The sequence below is a fragment of the Bufo bufo genome, chromosome 6 (genome assembly GCF_905171765.1).
Source record: "Bufo bufo chromosome 6, aBufBuf1.1, whole genome shotgun sequence".
NCBI classification, from domain to species: domain Eukaryota; kingdom Metazoa; phylum Chordata; class Amphibia; order Anura; family Bufonidae; genus Bufo; species Bufo bufo.
The window spans coordinates 191244834-191264278 of NC_053394.1; the positions used below are offsets into that span (position 1 = coordinate 191244834).

The 19445-nt window shown below is 46.9% G+C and overlaps 1 protein-coding gene across 2 annotated transcripts in view; it reads left to right on the forward strand.

Moving 5' to 3' along the window:
• The window catches only part of TUBGCP2 (tubulin gamma complex associated protein 2), a 478187-nt gene that overhangs the window by 28571 nt on the left and 430171 nt on the right, over positions 1–19445 (forward strand). For both annotated transcript variants that reach the window (XM_040435527.1, XM_040435528.1), the window contains exon 2: positions 12444–12603. In XM_040435527.1, coding sequence (XP_040291461.1) covers positions 12454–12603 — 150 coding nt within the window. In that variant the 5' untranslated portion in view covers positions 12444–12453. The remainder of the gene's footprint in view (positions 1–12443; positions 12604–19445) is intronic.

A 19445-nucleotide genomic window follows, 5' to 3' on the forward strand; every position in this document is an offset into this window, starting at 1 on the left:
TAGCACAAAACACCACACTAAACCCCCCCCCCCGTCACTTAACCCCTGATCACCCCATATAGACTCCCTGATCACCCCCCTGTCATTGATCACCCCCCCTGTAAGGCTCCATTCAGACGTCCATATGTTTTTTACAGATCCAATCCGTGGATCTGTAAAAAACATATGGACGTCTGAATGGAGCCTTACAGGGGGGTGATCAATGACAGGGGGGTGATCAGGGAGTCTATATGGGGTGATCAGGGGTTAATAAGTGACGGGGGGGGGGGGGTGTAGTGTGGTGTTTTGTGCTACTTTTTACTGAGCTGCCTGTGTCCTCTGGTGGTCGATCCAAACAAAAGGGACCACCAGAGGACCAGGTAGCAGGTATATTAGAAGCTGTTATCAAAACAGCGTCTAATATACCTGTTAGGGGTTAAAAAAATCGCATCTCCAGCCTGCCAGCGAACGATCGCCGCTGGCAGGCTGTAGATCCACTCGCTTACCTTCCGATCCTGTGAACGTGCGCGCCTGTGTGCGCGCGTTCACAGGAAATCTCGGCTCACGCGAGATGACGCCAATCAGCATTAGTGTAGCCTCAGAGCGCCGCAGCAATGACTCCTTTCGGCGTTAGTGTGGCGGGAAGTGGTTAATGGGGCCCGTCGACCACTGTTTGCTAATCCACAACTCTCACATAGAAAAGAATGGATGGCGGCAGAGCATGCGCATTGGGCCATACTGCAATTTCGGGGATCAGTTCTCAATATAGGTGCGGGGAACAGCACCTATAAGACAATGGCGGCATATCCAAGCGATATGCCCCTATTGTCTGAGATGAGAAAACCCATTTTAAGGCCTCTTTCACACGACTGTATTCCCTACAAGAGGGCCATATGTCCCGTCGTGGCATTGATCGTGCCAACAGGAGTACACACAATCATAGATGACAATGATGAAAGTCGAGCTTCCGGTGGGACTATTGTTTAGCACTAATAGATGATAGGAGTGCAGGACAATCGCCCATTGTGAGGCACAACATGGACAGCATCATGAGGTCATGTACTCCTGTACACACCATCAATATGGCCCGTTAACTAACACTAGACATGTTTTAGTGCATATAGTCGTGTACAAGACTCCAAAAGGTGTGGTCCGTGATCAGAGCTGAAACCGGACATAATTAAAATTTCAAGAAGACTGCCCCCGAGAGATTAGCAACGGAGCATTTACAGGATTCAAAGCAAATGACAACCCTGGGGATCTGAATACATGAAGTGGGGGGACAGACTGTAATCCTACTCCATCAAGAAAGGATCCGCTGAACGGAGGCAAAAATGGAAACGAACGTGACAAAATGATCCGCATTACGGATCCTCGGAATGGCTTTCGTACGTTTCCATTTAGTCATTTTATATGCAGTGTTTAAGGAGATACGGTCACTGTGTAAGCAGTGTGTAGGTGATACGGTCACTGTGTAAGCAGTGTGTAGGTGATACGGTCACTGTGTAAGCAGTGTGTAGGTGATACGGTCACTGTGTAAGCAGTGTGTAGGTGATACGGTCACTGTGTAAGCAGTGTGTAGGTGACACTGTCATGGTGTAAGCAGTGTAGGAGATACGGTCACGGTGTAAGCAGTGTGTAGGAGATACGGTCACGGTGGCGGCAGTGTGTAGGAGATACGGTCGTTCAATTCTCCATCGTCACAGTATTTAGTTACCTCATCAGTATTAATTACAGTCACTCACATTGGTTGAATTGGCACATGGATACACATGTGAGCAGTAACGCCACGTCAAGGCTTCAACCCTTGTTACTGACCAGTCACACAGACCATGCTTTTCATTCATACGGATTTGGTATTCCAGATGTTTTGGACTACACCTGCCATAATGCTTTGCCAGCATGATGGGAGATGTAATTCACAGCATGTGGACGGCCTATGGTTGCCGACCTGTGAACTGGCGGTGATCACAGTACACAATGCTGAAGTAGCGGTGCAAACAGGAGCAGCTTGTCACCTGTCCGATGCCCCTTCACTGCTCCAGCCGGGGGCGCGGGCCTCAAACGTGGGCTTCTTCATTCCACTTCAGGTACTTCGTGTTCCATAGGAGAACATGCTGGTCAGAGTTGGGATACAAAAAAATAAAATTAAAATGGTTAGAGTAAATGGCAGAACAGACGCAGTGCAGCAGACGGACGGTCCACATATACACAGCAGACAGACACACAGATTGTGGGAGACACACAGACGGAGATTACTGAATCCAGTGAGCGACGGATTTGGTGGCAGATGTGGGGTAGGCCCTCTGGCTGGGGGGCAGCTTCTCATCCTTCTCCGAGTGACGAGATGGCTGCAGTTTAGTAGCAAAAAACATGCCATGGCATCGGAGATCTAGGGAATTATATTTTATTTTTTGTTAAACTAGGGTTGTACACATCTAAGACACAGGCCACACGTGCTGCACAGCTCCACATCTAACGCACAGCCCACAAATATAATACACCCCCCCCCCCCCCCAAATATACTGCACATCCATCCCCCAATATACTGCACATCCATCCCCAATATACTGCACATCCATCCCCCAATATACTGCACATCCATCCCCCAATATACTGCACATCCATCCCCCAATATACTGCACATCCATCCCCCAATATACTGCACATCCATCCCCCAATATACTGCACATCCATCCCCCAATATACTGCACATCCATCCCCCAATATACTGCACATCCATCCCCCAATATACTGCACATCCATCCCCCAATATACTGCACATCCATCCCCCAATATACTGCACAGACAGCCACCCATATGCTGCACAGACAGCCACCCATATGCTGCACAGACCACTCAAATATACTGCGTAGATAACCCCCCAATAAACTGCGTAGACCCCACAACTTCAATATACTGGGCGGACACCACCCAATATACTGTGCAGACCTCCCTATATAATGCGCAGACAGACCCCCGTATACTGCGCAGACAGACCCCCGTATACTGATACTGCGCAGACAGACCGACCCCCCCCCCCGTATACTGCGCACAGACCCCCCCCCCCCCCCCCCGTATACTGTGCAGACAGACCCCCCCATATACTGCGCAGACAGACCCCCCCATATACTGCGCAGACAGACCCCCCCATATACTGCGCAGACAGACCCCCCCATATACTGCGCAGACAGACCCCCCCCATATACTGCGCAGACAGACCCCCCCCATATACTGCGCAGACAGACCCCCCCCCATATACTGCGCAGACAGACCCCCCCCATATACTGCGCAGACAGACCCCCCCCATATACTGCGCAGACAGACCCCCCCCATATACTGCGCAGACAGACCCCCCCATATACTGCGCAGACAGACCCCCCCCCATATACTGCGCAGACAGACCCCCCCCCATATACTGCGCAGACAGACCCCCCCCATATACTGCGCAGACAGACCCCCCCCATATACTGCGCAGACAGACCCCCCCATATACTGCGCAGACAGACCCCCCCCATATACTGCGCAGACAGACCCCCCCCCATATACTGCGCAGACAGACCCCCCCCCATATACTGCGCAGACAGACCCCCCCCATATACTGCGCAGACAGACAGACCCCCCCCCATATACTGCGCAGACAGACCCCCCCCCATATACTGCGCAGACAGACCCCCCCCCATATACTGCGCAGACAGACCCCCCCCCATATACTGCGCAGACAGACCCCCCCCCATATACTGCGCAGACAGGCCCCCCCCCATATACTGCGCAGACAGACCCCCCCCCATATACTGCGCAGACAGACCCCCCCCCATATACTGCGCAGACAGACCCCCCCCCCATATACTGCGCAGACAGACCCCCCCCCATATACTGCGCAGACAGACCCCCCCCCATATACTGCGCAGACAGACCCCCCCCCCATATACTGCGCAGACAGACCCCCCCCCATATACTGCGCAGACAGACCCCCCTCCCCCATATACTGTGCAGACAGACCCCCCCCATATACTGCACAGACAGACCCCCTATATAATAGAACCTATATATAAAACAATCACTCAAGAACCAATATGACAATTGCTCCTGCAAAGGGTTAAAAGCGCTTTTTGAAATGGATATTTATACTACCCTCGGCGCTTGCGCACTGGGACGTGTTTTTTCCCTACCCCCACACTGCGCATGCGCGTATATCGGGTGGATTTTCATGAGTTAACCGCGCTTGCGCACTGGGCCGTAATTTTTCCCTACCTCGGCTCCCCGACGCATGCGCAGTGTCCCAGTGTGCTGCTGAAATCGGCAGTGAGATTTTCCCAAGACTGGCCTTTTACGCATGCTCAGATTGTAAAAACTAAGACACGCCTCCATACGTCATCGCCGATGCGACAGGAAGTCGGGGGGTAGGGAAATCTCACGAGGAAGGGTAATATAACGCTACACCGGAGCTCATTTTGGGCCTACTGCGCATGACCGGAAGTAGTGCCGGAGAACGATGCGTTCCAGGTTGGAACGCAAAACCCGGAAGTGGCGCCGCTGCCGTCCGGATGAGACAGGAGGATGCTCGATCTGTCTGTCACGTCTGTGTGGGGCTGTCAGCAAGTGGGGTCCTCTGGAAGCTGATGGTGGCCGATATGAGATAGTGGTGGTTTTCTTTTTTGAATATTTACTGTTATTATATATTGGGGGATTGTGGATGGATGATCTGTGTACTGTCATTGGTCATGAGTGTAGTGATGTCACCTGTAGGGGTGGAGTTAGGTGCAACGGAAGTATATATGCATGTGGGGATGCATAACAGATGGTGGGGGAAGATTATAAGAGCAAAATGGTCAAGCATATAGGTGTCTGCTGATGTGGAATCTATATTGATCCAAATCATATAGGAAGTTACTATGTTTTGGAGTGAAAATGATCAGATGTGGCAGGGGGTGGTGTTGAAAGAGAGTGGATATATGTTATGTTGTAAAAGGGGTGTGTGGGGGTAGAAAAGATATTGGATGTTTTTGAACAAAATATGTATATATAATTGTACAAGAAATATACATAAAGAAGGTGTTATATACCGTATTTTTCGCCCTATAAGATGCACTCCCCCCCCCCCCCCCCCCCCCCCCCCCCGTGAATAGGCTGAGAGGGAGGAGAGGCTGGGGGCCTGCTTCTGTTTCTGTAATGGCAGCGGGGCCCGGTGCAGTCACTGTTTTCAACTACACCCGGCCCCGCTCTCTGTAGTATACGGTAATCATATCTAACTTGTGGGTATTGTTTAAAGTATTCCAATCATCCTTAATCTAGAGCTGTACTACTTACAACTAACTTCTTGGCAGTCAGGAGGCCGGGCGGGCGCTCGTAGTGTAGCTCAGTACGCTCACTGCGCCGCCCACTTTATGAATGAAAAAGGCGGCGCAGTGAGCTGAGCTACGCTACGAGTGCCCGCCCAGCCTCCTGACTGCCAAGAAGTTAGTTGTAAGTAGTACAGCGCTAGATTTAAAGGGATTCTGTCACCTCCTTTTACGATTTTAAGCTGGCACCATCGCTATGTTGACTAAAGTAGCTTATTTCCAGGACTCTTCTTTTTACTTTATTTCGTTTAGTAGTTTTGATGTAAAAGCGATTTTTATGTTATGCTAATTAGGGTCCAAGGTGCCCAGAGGGGCGTTTTTCTCACTCTCCGGTGCCCAGTGATGCCCCCCTGCAGTGCCCAAGACAGACTCCTGATAGTCAAAGCACCTCCCACAGCCCGGCAAACGGTTCCGCCCCCTCCCCACGTCATAATCTACCTTATAGATATGCCCCGTCCTCCTTCCTGTCTGCAGCCAGAAAACTCGCGCAGGCGCAGTACCGCCTGCGGCCTGCGCGATCATCAACGTCCTGAGGGCAACAGCGCTCAGGTCACATCACTGGGCTCGGCGCATGCCCAGTGAGACTTTTGAGGCTGTTGCCCTCAGGAGGTTGATGATCGCGCAGGCGGTACTGCGCCTGCGCGAGTTTTCTGGCCGCAGACAGGAAGGAGGACGGGGCATATCTATAAGGTAGATTATGACGTGCGGAGGGGGCGGAACCGTTTGCCGGGCTGTGGGAGGTGCTTTGACTATCAGGAGGCTGTCTTGGGCACTGCAGGGGGGCTTCACTGGGCACCGGAGAGTGAGAAAAACGCCCCTCTGGGCACCTTGGACCCTAATTAGCATAACATAAAAATCGCTTTTACATCAAAACTACTAAACAAAATAAAGTAAAAAGAAGAGTCCTGGAAATAAGCTACTTTAGTCAACATAGCAATGGTGCCAGCTTAAAATCGTAAAAGGAGGTGACAGAATCCCTTTAACCCCTTAAGGACACATGACGTATCGGTACGGCATGTTTCCCGAGTCCTTAAGGACACATGACGTACCGGTACGTCATGTGTTGTTCCGATCACTGCCGCCCGGCCGGCTGTGATCGGAACAAGGTGCCTGCTCAAATCATTGAGCAGGCACCTCGGCTAAATGCGCGGGGGGGTCCCGTGACCCCCCCATGTCCGCGATCGCAACAAACCGCGGGTCAATTCAGACCTGCGGTTTGTTGCGATTTCTGCAGTTTCTGTTAATAGCTCAGGGAGCTCCCTCTCCGATCGGGGGGCTGCTGTGCCTTTGCAGCCCCCCGATGGGAGAGGGAGAGAGCTCCCAGACAGCCCCCCGCCAGCCCCGTCCTCACCCTGCCCCGTCTGCGAAGTTGTGGCAGACGGGGAAGGTTCACATGGCAACAGGACGCCGTCTCAGGCGTCCTGCTGTCCATGGTGCTGAACAGATCTGTGCTGAAGGCATAGATCTGTTCAGTGTAAGTAAAATACAGTGCAGTACCCTATATAGAGTACAGTACTGTATTATACAGACATCAGACCCACTGGATCTTCAAGAACCAAGTGGGTCTGGGTAAAAAAAAAAAGTGAAAAAAAGTAAAAATCAAAAAACACTTATCACTGATTAAAAATTAAAAAAATAAAATTCCCTACACATGTTTGGTATCGCCGCGTCTGTAACGACCTGATCTATAAAACGGTCATGTTACTTTACCCGAACAGTGAACGCCATAAAAATAAAAAACTATGATGAAATTGAAATTTTGCCCACCTTACTTCCCAAAAAAGGTAATAAAAGTGATCAAAAAAGTCGCATGTACGCCAAAATTGTAACAATCAAACCGTCATCTCATCCCGCAAAAAATGAGACCCTACTTAAGATAATCGCCCAAAAACTGAAAAAACTATGGCTCTTAGACTATGGAGACACTAAAACTTTTTTTTTGTTTCAAAAATGAAATCATTGTGTAAAACTTACATAAATTTAAAAAAAAGTATACATATTAGGTATCGCCGCGTCCGTATCGACCGGCTCTATAAAAATATCACATGACCTAACCCCTCAGGTGACCACCGAAAAAAAATATAAATAAAAACGGTGTAAAAAAAGCCATTTTTTTGGTCATCTTACGTCACAAAAAGTGTAATAGCAAGCGATCAAAAAGTCATATGCACCCCAAAATAGTGCAAATCAAACCATCATCTCATCCCGCAAAAAATTAGACCCTACTTAAGATAATCGCCCAAAAACTGAAAAAACTATGGCTCTTAGACTATGGAGACACTAAAACTATATATTTTTTTGTTTTAAAAATGAAATCATTGGGTAAAACTTGTAAAAAATTGTATACATATTAGGTATCGCCGCGTCCGTGACAACCTGCTCTATGAAATTACCACATGATCTAACCTGTCAGATGAATGTTGTAAATAACAAAAAAAAAAAACTGTGCCAAAACAGCTATTTCTTGTTACCTTGCCGCACAAAAAGTGTAATATAGAGCAACCAAAAATCATATGTACCCTAAACTAGTACCAACAAAACTGCCACCCTATCCCGTAGTTTCTAAAATGGGGTCATTTTTATGGAGTTTCTACTCTAGGGGTGCATCAGGGGGCTTCAAATGGGACATGGTGTCAAAAAAAACAGTCCAGCAAAACCTGCCTTCCAAAAAACGTATGGCATTCCTTTCCTTCTGCGCCCTGCCGTGTGCCCGTACAGCATTTTACGATCACATATGGGGTGTTTCTGTAAACTACATAATCAGGGCCATAAATAATAAGTTTTGTTTGGCTGTTAACCCTTGCTTTGTAACTGGAAAAAAAATATTAAAATGGAAAATCTGCCAAAAAAGTGAAATTTTGAAATTGTATCTCTCTTTCCCATTAAATCTTGTGCAACACCTAAAGGGTTAACAACATATGCAAAATCAGTTTTGAATACCTTGAGGGGTGTAGTTTCTTAGATGGGGTCACTTTTAGGGAGTTTCTCCTCTAGGGGTGCATCAGGGGGCTTCAAATGGGACATGGTGTAAATAAACCAGTCCATAAAAATCTGGCTTCCAAAAACCAAACGGCGCACCTTTCACTCTACGCCCCGCTGTGTGGCCGTACAGTAGTTTACGGCCGCATATTGGGTGTTTCTGTAAACGACAGAGTCAGGGCAATAAAGATACAGTCTTGTTTGGCTGTTAACCCTTGCTTTGTTAGTGGAAAAAATGGGTTAAAATGAAAAATAAGACAAAAAAATGAAATTCTCAAATTTCCTCCCCATTTGCCAATAACTCTTGTGCAACACCTAAAGGGTTAACAACATATGCAAAATCAGTTTTGAATACTTTGAGGGGTGTAGTTTCTTAGATGGGGTCATTTTTGGGTGGTTTCTATTATGTAAGCCTCGCAAAGTGACTTCAGACCTGAACTGGTCCCTAAAAATTGAGTTTTTGTAAATTTCTGAGCTTTATAACATCCCCAAAAAATAAAATATCATTCCCAAAATAATTCAAACATGAAGTAGACATATGGGGAATGTAAAGTCATCACAATTTTTGGGGGTATTAACTATGTATTACAGAAGTAGAGAAACTGAAACTTTGAAATTTGCTAAATTTTTGGTAAATTAGGTGTTTTTTTGTGCAAAAAAAATAATTTTTTTGACTTCATTTTACCAGTGTCATGAAGTACAAGATGTGACGAAAAAACAATCTCAGAATGGCCTGGATAAGTCAAAGCGTTTTAAAGTTATCAGCACTTAAAGTGACACTGGTCAGATTTGCAAAAAATGGCCTGGTCCTAAGGTGAAAAAAGGCTGTGTCCTTAAGGGGTTAAGATGATTGGAATACTTTAAACAATACCCACAAGTTAGATATGATTACTGTATACTACAGAGAGCAGGGCCCGGTGTAGTAGAATACAGTGACTGCACTGGGCCCCGCTGCCATTACAGAAACAGATGCTGGCCCCCATTCACTACACAGGGACACTGTTATGGGGTATCTGTGGATGACACATAAGATGCTATATATGTGTCATCCACAGATGCCCCCATAACAGTGCCATCCACAGATGCCCCCACAATGATCCCCCATAACAGTGCCATCCACAGATGCCCCCATAACAGTGCCATCCACAGATGCCCCCATAACAGTGCCATCCACAGATGCCCCCATAACAGTGCCATCCACAGATGCCCCCATAACAGTGCCATCCACAGATGCCCCCATAACAGTGCCATCCACAGATGCCCCCATAACAGTGCCATCCACAGATGCCCCCATAACAGTGCCATCCACAGATGCCCCCATAATAGTGCCATCCACAGACCTCCTTTACGGTAGTTCAAAAGCACACATTTTGGTTCAAAATATTTTTTTTCTAATTTTCCTCCTCAAAAACCCAGGTGCGTCTTATGGGCAGGTGCATCTTATAGGGCAAAAAATACGGTATATGTATATAAAAAAAAGTGTATTAAAAATGTATTAAAAATATATATAGAAAAGTATATTTTGTGAATTTTGCTAAATTTTTGATAATTTTATAAATCAAGGTGAAATATATCTACTTAAATTTAACACCGTCATGAAGTATAATGTTTCACGAGAAAACTGTCAGAATGGCTTGGATAAGTAAAAGCGTTCCAAAGTTATTACCACATAAGGCTACTTTCACACTGCCGTTCAGAGCGGGTCCGTCATGTCAGATTTGCAAAATTAGGCTCTGTCAGGAAGGGGGAAATGGCCCGGATTTCAAGTGGTTAAAGAACTCTGTTCAGTTATTTCTTTGCCCCTGTTCATTATTTTTAGAGATTATTTGTACATTGCTAAGTGACTGGTGCAAGACAAATGTGTTACCCATATTCAAAAAGGGTTCTAGGTTCTCCACAGGTCATTGTAGACCAATAAGCTTAACTTCTGTTGTGGGAAAATGTTTGAAGGACTCTTAAGGGACTATATACAGGAGTTAATATCATTAGTGATAACCAGCATGAGTTTACCAAAGACTGAAGTTGTCAGACTAATCTGATTTGTTTTTATGAGGAGGTGAGTAGAAGCCTAGACACAGGGGCAGCTGTGAATTTAGTGTTTATGGATTTTGCAAAGGCATTTAAAGCTGTCCCTCATAGATGTTTATTTGGTTTTATAAGGTCTGTAGGCTTAGAAAGTATAGTTTGTAATTGGATTGAAAACTGTCTGAAGGACCATGTCCAGAGAGTTTTGGTCAAATGATTCCCATTCTGAATTGTCCCATGTTATAAGTGGTTTACCCCAAGGTTTAGTGCTGGGTTCCCTATTTATTTAATTTTATTAGTGATATAGAGGGTGGGATGAATAGCACTTTTTCTATTTTTGCTCATGGCTTCAGCTGTGTAGTACTGTGCAGTCTGTGGAAGATGTCCAAAAACTACAAGCTGTCTTGGGCACTCTGAGTGTTTGGGCATCAACTTGGCAAATGAGGTTCAATGTGGATAAATGTAAAGTTAGGATCTGGGTAGTAGTAATCCATGTGCATCACATGTCCTAGGGGAAGTAACTCTGGTAGAGTCACTTGTATAGAAGGATTTGGGTGTACATGTAGGTCATATATTAAATAACAGAGTCAAATTATGTAGTAAAAGAAGTATGGACTTGTAGGACAGTATTACCACTTTACGAAGCTTTGGTGCAGCCTCATCCTGAATATGTAGTTCAGTTCTGGGCAACAATCCATAGAAAGGATGCCCTGGAAAAAGTACAAAGGAGAACAACTAAACTGATAAGGGACATGGAGGGTCTTTGTTATTAGTAAAAATTTAAATAATTAAACGTATGTAGTCTTAAAGGGGTTGTCCAGGTTCAGAGCTGAACCCGGACATCCCTCCATTTTCACCCCGGCAGCCCCCCTGACATGAGCATCGGAGCAGTTCATGCTCTGATGCTCTCCTTTGCCCTGCGCTAAATTGCGCAGGGCAAAGGCATTTTTAGGAGTTCCGGTGACGTACCGGGGCTCTCCATGGGGCAGACAGGAACCCCGGTGACGTCACCGGCACTGATGGGCGGGATTTGGCTCTGCCCTAGCCAGTAAAACGGCTAGGGTAGAGCTAAAGCCCGCCCCTCAGAGCCGGTGAAGTTACCGCCCCGGCAGTGTGTTATTGTAAACAAAAGAGCCCGTGCCCTGCGCGATTTAGCGCAGGGCACGGGAGCGCATCTGAGCATGAGATGCTCCGATGCTAGGCTCAGGGAGGCTGCTGGGGTAAAAATAAGGGTATGTCCGGGTTCAGCTCTGAACCCGGACAACCCCTTTAAGACAAGAACTCTAATAGGGGACTTGATTGACCTATGCAAATATATAAATGGCCTATATAATATATGGTGAAAAGCTGTTCCATATAAAACTGCCTCAAAACACAAGGGGGCACTGCCTCCATCTGGAGGAGAAAAAGTTCAATCTTCATATGCATCATGGAATATTCTACCTTATGATTTAGTCACAGCTGGAACAATAGGCAATTTTAAAAAGAGCTTAGATGAATTCTTAAAAGTAAATTACATTAATGCTTATGAAAATGCGAAAAAAAAATTCCCCCCTAAAATTTGCGGCCTACTTGATGGACTTGTGTTGTGTGTGTGTTTAGTTTTTTATTTATTTATTTTTTTTTTACAAAGACTAAAGCCTAAGCTTTCACAGAGTTCTGTGGCCTATGCATATAGCTGATTGATGGGGTTCGCCGGAGTCGGACCCCCACTGATCTGATATTGATGACCTATCCTGAGGAGAGGCCATCAGTATGAAAATCCAATTTTACTGTAATTAGTGCATTTGAACTGAAATTTGTAACAGAAGGAAACTTTTTCTGAAGGACATTAAAGGGGTTGTGCAAGATTTTGATATTGATGGCCTATCCTTAGGATGGAGTTCTTAACTGCAGGGCTGCTTTTATTAAAGAGAATAGGGCAGAACTGCAGTTACCAACTCCATCCACTGCACGGTAGTTTCCACGCCTGCTTATGGCACTGAAGCTACAACAAAACAGCTGATTGTCTGGGTGCCGAGGGTTGGATCACAACCAATCTGATATTGATGGTCTTTTCTGCGGTCAGGCCATCAATATCTAAATATGAAATGCTGTTTTCCTTTTTTTTTGTTTCAGATCATCCATAATGAGTGAGTTTCGTATTCATCATGATGTAAATGAGCTCATTAGCCTACTCCGTCTGCATGGAACTGAGGGAGCGGAGGTTTACATAGATCTCTTACTGAAGAGTCGCACACCATATGTCACCACTAATGTGTCTGCTCACAGTGCCAAGGTGAGTTCCAAAATAATTAAAGGGTATTTTGGCAAATAAGTGTTCCAATGGGCTGCACATGCTGTAAAAATTGAGCTTTATCAATCCCTTGCCAATAAGTTCCTACTCTGCCAGGAACCCTGCTCTACTTCATGCTCTTGACACTCCAGGAAATATCCAGGATTGCCTCTCAGCCAAACTGGCTGATGCATGTCATTGTTGTAAATCACGGAAGGTGTGGGATACGCTAAAATGTAACTTTTATTGGTATAGCAATAAAACAGGGAAGAACGTGGCCTAAAAATCCCTAATAATTATAGGCAGGTGGGGTGGCACTAACCAAGTGCTCAAACAAATTTGTGGCATGTGAACCCACCATGTGTGTAGTCAGGGGTCAAGTCCTGGGGAAAAAAGTGTGGGAACTTACCCAAGATCCACTGCAACCCCCCCCCCCCCCCCAAAAAAAAAATAAAAAAATATATATTTCGCTGAAAATTCAGTGCAAAATTTATTGTAAAGTGCCAGTTTACACAAACAACTGCAAAATTAACATGAAATAAACATGGAGATCCCAGTGCCAGCTGCCTTGCTGGTGGACGATTGGCATATACTTCTGCTGTGGCCCACAGCATAAGTATATGCCAATCGTCCACCAGCAAGGCAGCTGGCACTGGGATCTCCATGTTATTGGTCAGTTAATAAATCAGGGACCCCCTGGCATGGGGCCTGGGCATAGCTAAGTGCAAACTGGGTGATCCATAGGCAGGACCGGGTGGCTGCCCTCATCCACCAGCCCGTCCCTAATGCCAGTCAATACCCCCTTAGGAAATCTCTCATCAGATGTGAGAGCAGCAGCGATCGATCAGCCAGGATTAATGTGCACAGTGGGAGGCCTCGCTTAGGCAAGTGACAAACTGCCCCCCTCATTCTTAGGCAAGTGACAAACTCAGCTCTGCTACATCTACAATGAGCAACTACAACAAATGTAATGCCAAACTGCAGTTCCTCTATGTGATGCCTTGGATAGCTTCCACTGGACCCACAGGCTGTGGGTCCAGTGGAAGCTATCTGAGGCATCACAATCGCATAGAGGAACTGCAGTTTGACATTACATTTGTTGTAGTTGCTCATTGTAGATGTAGCAGAGCTGGGTTTGTCACTTGCCTAAGATTGAGGAGGGGGGGGGGGGGCAGTTTGTCACTTGCCTAAAGCCAGGGTAAGGGGGGCCTCCCACCCAGGCTGTGCACATTAATCCTGGCTGATCGATCGCTTCTGGCCTGCTGCTGTGCTGCCTGCAGTCACATCTGATGAGAGTACTGACATAAAAGAGGGGGTATTGTCTGGTCTGGTCTGGGGCTGCTGGCCATCGGCGCTCCCACCAGGCGGGTTAGGGCCCCCGGACTCACTCAGGGACAGTCACAGACACTTAGACTGGTCTGGACCGGACCACCAGGACCCCGGTCCGGTCGGATGGTCCAGCCACGCTCACCTCAGCAGACAGTCAGGCAGGGGTGTACACAGAAATCATTGGGCCCCATAGCAAGAATTTAGATTGGGCCCCCATGCCCGTTCCTAGTCCCTCCCACTATGCGCCCTGGCTCCTCTCACTACCCTCCCTAACTTCTCCCCTGCCCCATTTCGTGCAGCAGTACTCACGCTGGAACCCAACAGACCCATTATAGTGAATGGGATCCGGTAGGTTCCAGCAGTGTTCAGCATATATTGACAAAAATCTGGGGCATTACATGATGTAATACCACCCAACTTTCCTGCTGTCCAGCATGGCACATGCACATGAGAAAAGACATGAGAAAAGTTTGATGAAGTCAGTGCCCCCTTCCCCCATCCTCTGTGTCATGCAGGACAGCTGGGAGACAGTGACATTACTCGCTATCCTGCATAACACATGTGCAGAGACAGGAGTCTCTGGGAAAGCTGAGTGACACCCTCCCCCTGCCTTTCCATGTTCTTATCTGCATTTATGCCTTGCAGGATAGCAGGAAATCTGAGTGACATTACATGAGGTAATAGCACCCAGCTTTTCTGCTCTCCTGCATGGCACATGTGGAGAGACATGAGAAAGCTGAGTAACACAACCCTCATATCTTCTCATGCCTCTGCACTTGTGCCATGCAGGACATCAGGAAAGCTGAGTCACATTACATAATGTAGTGACACCCAGCTTCCCTCCTGTTCTGAATGGCATATGTGCAGAGGAATAGCCTGGGAAACCTGAGTGACCTTGCCCCCCTCCACACACATACACCTCTGCACTGTCCTCACCTACAAGTCCTCACTTACTTCATTACTGGTTGTGGCAATCCAGAGGAATCAGGCGGGGGCGGAGCTAACCGGCAGGAGGCGGGGCTAGCAGACGGGAGACAGTTAGGAAGATAGACAGGGGCGGGGACTCTCCTCCACTGCAGGGCCCCCCCTTCCTCACGGGCCCCATAGCAGCTGCGTGGTCTGCCTATATGGTAGGTACCCCACTGCTTCAGGCAGTCGCAGGCTCAGGATAGGAGGAGGGGAGCTCTCAGCCCGGAGGGGGAGGGGAGTCAGTCAGTGAGTCTTCCGTCCTCAACTGAAGCCGCTCCCCTTCCCTCCTCACTTAGCCTGCCCTGCACAGTGCGAGTCACGCAGGGCCTCGCCTCCGCTCCGCCCCCTGTGAATCTGATTTCACCGCTTCCCCTCCTGGTCCCTTTGCCCTGAAAGGGAACGGCGTTCCTGCCATGAAAAGTGCAGGAACGCCGTTCCCACGCGTTCCCCCTCGACTCGACCCCTGTGTGTAGTGTCGCCACCTCCACTCTGTAGCCAAAGGGATATGAGAATGTGTCCCAATATCAAACCGCATCCCTGAGCCTGGAAAGGTATGCAGGTAACAACTATGGAGAGGTGTGATAGGAATCACATACAAAGCTAATCACCAACAGCTGATGCTATAGTGGTAGCATGAGAGCCAGGAGACAAGAGTGTACTTGTGTGATAGACACTACAATGTCCCAGTGCTCTTAGACCAGCTGTGGTGATTAAATTGGGAAGAACAGGGTTGGGTGCAGATCAGGGTGCCCTGGTGATACGGCGTCCTGATACTGTGTCAAGCATGGATCACCTCTGTGCTGTATGATTCAGGTTATAGCAACACAGCCAAAGGTATCCTGCAGGATCGCACCCAATCCTACTTCCCAAAAGAACTGTTATCTAGCTCATGCTATCGCAGTAATACTGGCTCAACGCGTTTCCTCTATATAAGAATCATCAGGAGCCAAAATAACCTGCCTATCTAAGCTGAGCTATCTCATTCATTCAGAGCAACAGCATGACAGCATACCCGGCGCTAGTACGGCCGTGAAGCGGCGGCCAAAAGCGCTCTGATTTAAGGAGGAAAGTCCTCCCCCATTGATGACGCAGGGATCGCATGTTAGCCAATCACGTGTGTCATTGTTGTAGCCACTGATTTGGTTATGAAGTATTGTTGCAATAGAAATGTTGTAAGTTTTTTTTTTTTTATGTACATTTTCTGCTCTGGTAGCACCCCCTGCAGTTTTCCTGTGGTTTCTCTGGTCCACCTTCTCCTGAATTCAGTGTTGGTCTTGCATGCTCAGTAGCTTCCCTTCTTCTTTCCCTCAGTGCTGACATAGTAATCATGTAGTGAAGAGGGGGACTGCGCTGGGTACGTGGTGATTCACGTTTCATGTGAGGTGGTCTTCGATGTGAAGAGCTTCTATCTGCGTCTGTTTTTCTGTCCTGAGCTGTGGTGACTGTAGTATGGGTTCCCCATTCAGGACTTTTTTGCTGTGCTAAAAAAAAAAAGTTCTGAACATAAATCTAACAGATCTCATTATCATTAATGGAATCTGTTAGGCTCCATTCCTGTCAGTAATTTGACAAATCTGGCACTTGCATTATTTCCGTTCTTCTGCCCCTATAATGTAGCAGAAGAACGGAAATAATATTGATGTTATGAAAACAGCCTAAGGCTGAGTTCACATCAGCGTTCACCCTTTCCGTTCTCCTGCTCTGTTATAGGAGCAGGAGAACGGAAAGGGCGGATTCGGCACATAACTGAGCCGAACGGAGCCTACAGACCCCATAGACTATAATGGGGTCCGTTAGGTTTCCGCTCAGAAGATGATTTTGGAGCGGAGACAAAAGTTGTGCATGCAGGACTTTTGTCTCCGCTCCAAAATCATCTTCTGAGCGGAAGCCTAACGGACCCCATTATAGTTTGGGGTCCGTAGGCTCCGTTCGGCTCAGTTATGTGCTGAATCCCTCCTTTCTGTTCTCCTGCTCCTATAACGGAGCAGGAGAACGGAAAGGCTGAATGCTGATGTGAACTAAGCCTAAAGCTGGAGCCTGTTATTAAAGGCGGAGGAAATTGTTACCTTAAAGGAATCACAGTATGCACTATATTTTTTTTCCCTTTCCCCACGACAGCACCACGGAAAGAGGATCCGCCCCCAGTGACAGGAAACCTACAGAATAAAAAGGTGGAGCCTCTCTCCCACCTGGAGTAGGAGGCCTACAATGTTTTATTTTTTTAATTTTTTTTATCCACAGGCCATCTAGCGCTGGTCTTCATTTTCCTATGGGGTCCCTAGAGGACTAGCGGTGTCCTGCTGTATATTCTGGCTGTTAGGACCCTAGGATCCTGGGGAGATCCAGGGTATCTTCTGGGATCTTGCGGCAGGCGCGTGGGCTCCTCCGGCGGAGTGATGCCACACTGGGAGCCCCGGACACGAGGATTTTGGAAGACGGGATAGCACTATGTTACTTCCGGTTTTCGGCCAAAGTTATGTGGTATCCCTTGTCAGGGTGAATTCTTATTTGGACCAGGCCTTGATGAATTACTGGAAAAAGCTGACAGAAAGAAAGTTTTCCAGTTCTTACCCTCATTCCTCCTTTTGAACTTCCTCTGGATTCAGAGGAAGAAGACAGAATAAAGATAGAGACCAAAAATTTAGACCCAGGGGGTTTGCGGGGAAGGGCTTCCTTTTTGGGGTTCTTCCTCTGGAAATAAAAACCCTTCCCAACAATGACACCAGGTTAAAGGTGGGAGGAAGGATAACGTTTTTTTTCTTTCCACCTGGGAAAAGTTTTCGGGAAGATGGGTATTAGATATTATCCGTGTTGGTCTAAGACTAGAGTTCCGTTCTATTCCTCCTAAAACATTTGTTATTACAAAAACTCAGTCTTCAAAAGTGGGTCCCTCCCCTATGGTAAAGGAAGTTCAGAAGTTTTTGGAAAAGGAAGTTTTAATTCCAGTTTCGTATCTAGAACAAGCAGAAGGTTATTATTTCTCACTATTTTTGGTTACAAAACCCTTTAGAACAATAATCAATTGGAAATGGCTAAACAAATACCTTCTTTTTTTTTTTGGAAGTTTAAGATGGAGACGAAAAATGATACAGCTTCTTTTCCCGGATTGCGACATGGCTGTTACAGACCTAAAAGATGCTTACTATCATATTCCCATTCATCCAGATTTTCAGTTATTTCTATGAATAGCAATGTACATGGAAGGACAGTCATCTGTGTCATCTACAGTTCCAGGCCCTCCCTTTTGGTCTTTCAATGGCCCCAAGATTTCCACCAAAGTGGTATCAGATATATGTCCTGTCTTAAAATAGAAAAAGACATTATGTTCATTCCTTAGCTGGACGATTTTCTAATCCTAGCAAAAACCGCCCAAGGCTGCACGAATGCAGTCCAAGAAGTGATGAAAATTCTTTAGATGTTGGGATGGATTGTAAACTTCAATAAATCCACACTAATAACAAAAAGACGACAAATGATTTTAGGCCTTCTCTTGGACTCGAGAGTCCAGAGGTTTTTTTTTGCCAGGAGAGAAAGTGTTGAAAATTCAATCCCAGTTAGTCATTAACAACCTTCAAACTATCGATTCGGAAGGCAATGTCGGTTCATGGGTCCCTGGTTTTCAGCAGTGGAATGGGCTCCGTTCCACTCACAGCAGTTGCAGGTGGAGATTCTTACAGCTTTAAAAAAAAGTTTTTTTGTTTTTTTTTAGATGTCAAACTGGATATCTGCCAGAACCTTAATGAGCCTAGTCTGGTGGGAAAACAGAGAATTTAGTTCAGGGCATTTTTTGGAATTATCCAGATGCAAATCCCAGGGATTGGGGAGCTTATATCCTGGGCGAGAATTTTCAGGGTCTTTGGTCTCAGACGCAGAAGACTTTATCTTCCAACAGGTAAGAACTCCTGGCAGTAAGATTAGCAGTGAAGGCCTCCCGGTTTTTGTTGAGATCAGGTCATATCAGAATTTATTATTATTTTTCCTTTCATCCTCCATGACGGCATACCATGAGAGATGACCCGCCTCCAACAAGGTAGGGACAGGAAGTATAAATTAGACCCTCCTCCAGCTCTTCCTCAGTGTCTTCCTGTCACTCCAGGTAGGAGATGGATCATCCTCATGGCACATGCTATGAGCCTGTTTCTGTTACAGGCAGGCAGAGGCGGTAAGAAGAAAAGAAATGCCTTAAGCACATGAGGGAAGCAGACAGCACCCGTGCCCTAGTTGGGTATTGTGGGGCTGTAAAGACTGTCAGGATCCCTTCTCCTTACCTCCCGCATCGTGTGTCGGGCGTGGAGGTCCATGTGCGACCGGACACTCCGGGAGTCCCTCCGGTCTGTCTAGGAGCTCCGCATTGTGATCCGATAGTTTCGGCTCTTGCAAAGAACGCTACCGGAAGTCCTATGTGGTTAACGTGCGTTCCAACCGGAACTTCCGCTCTGTGGAACGCACGCGGTGGGGGTGGAGCGGCAAATCGGCATGCTGATCATGGCGGAAGTCGCCCACTGATCTGAGGTCTGCAGGTGAGAGTATTTAAGGGGGGTTTTGTA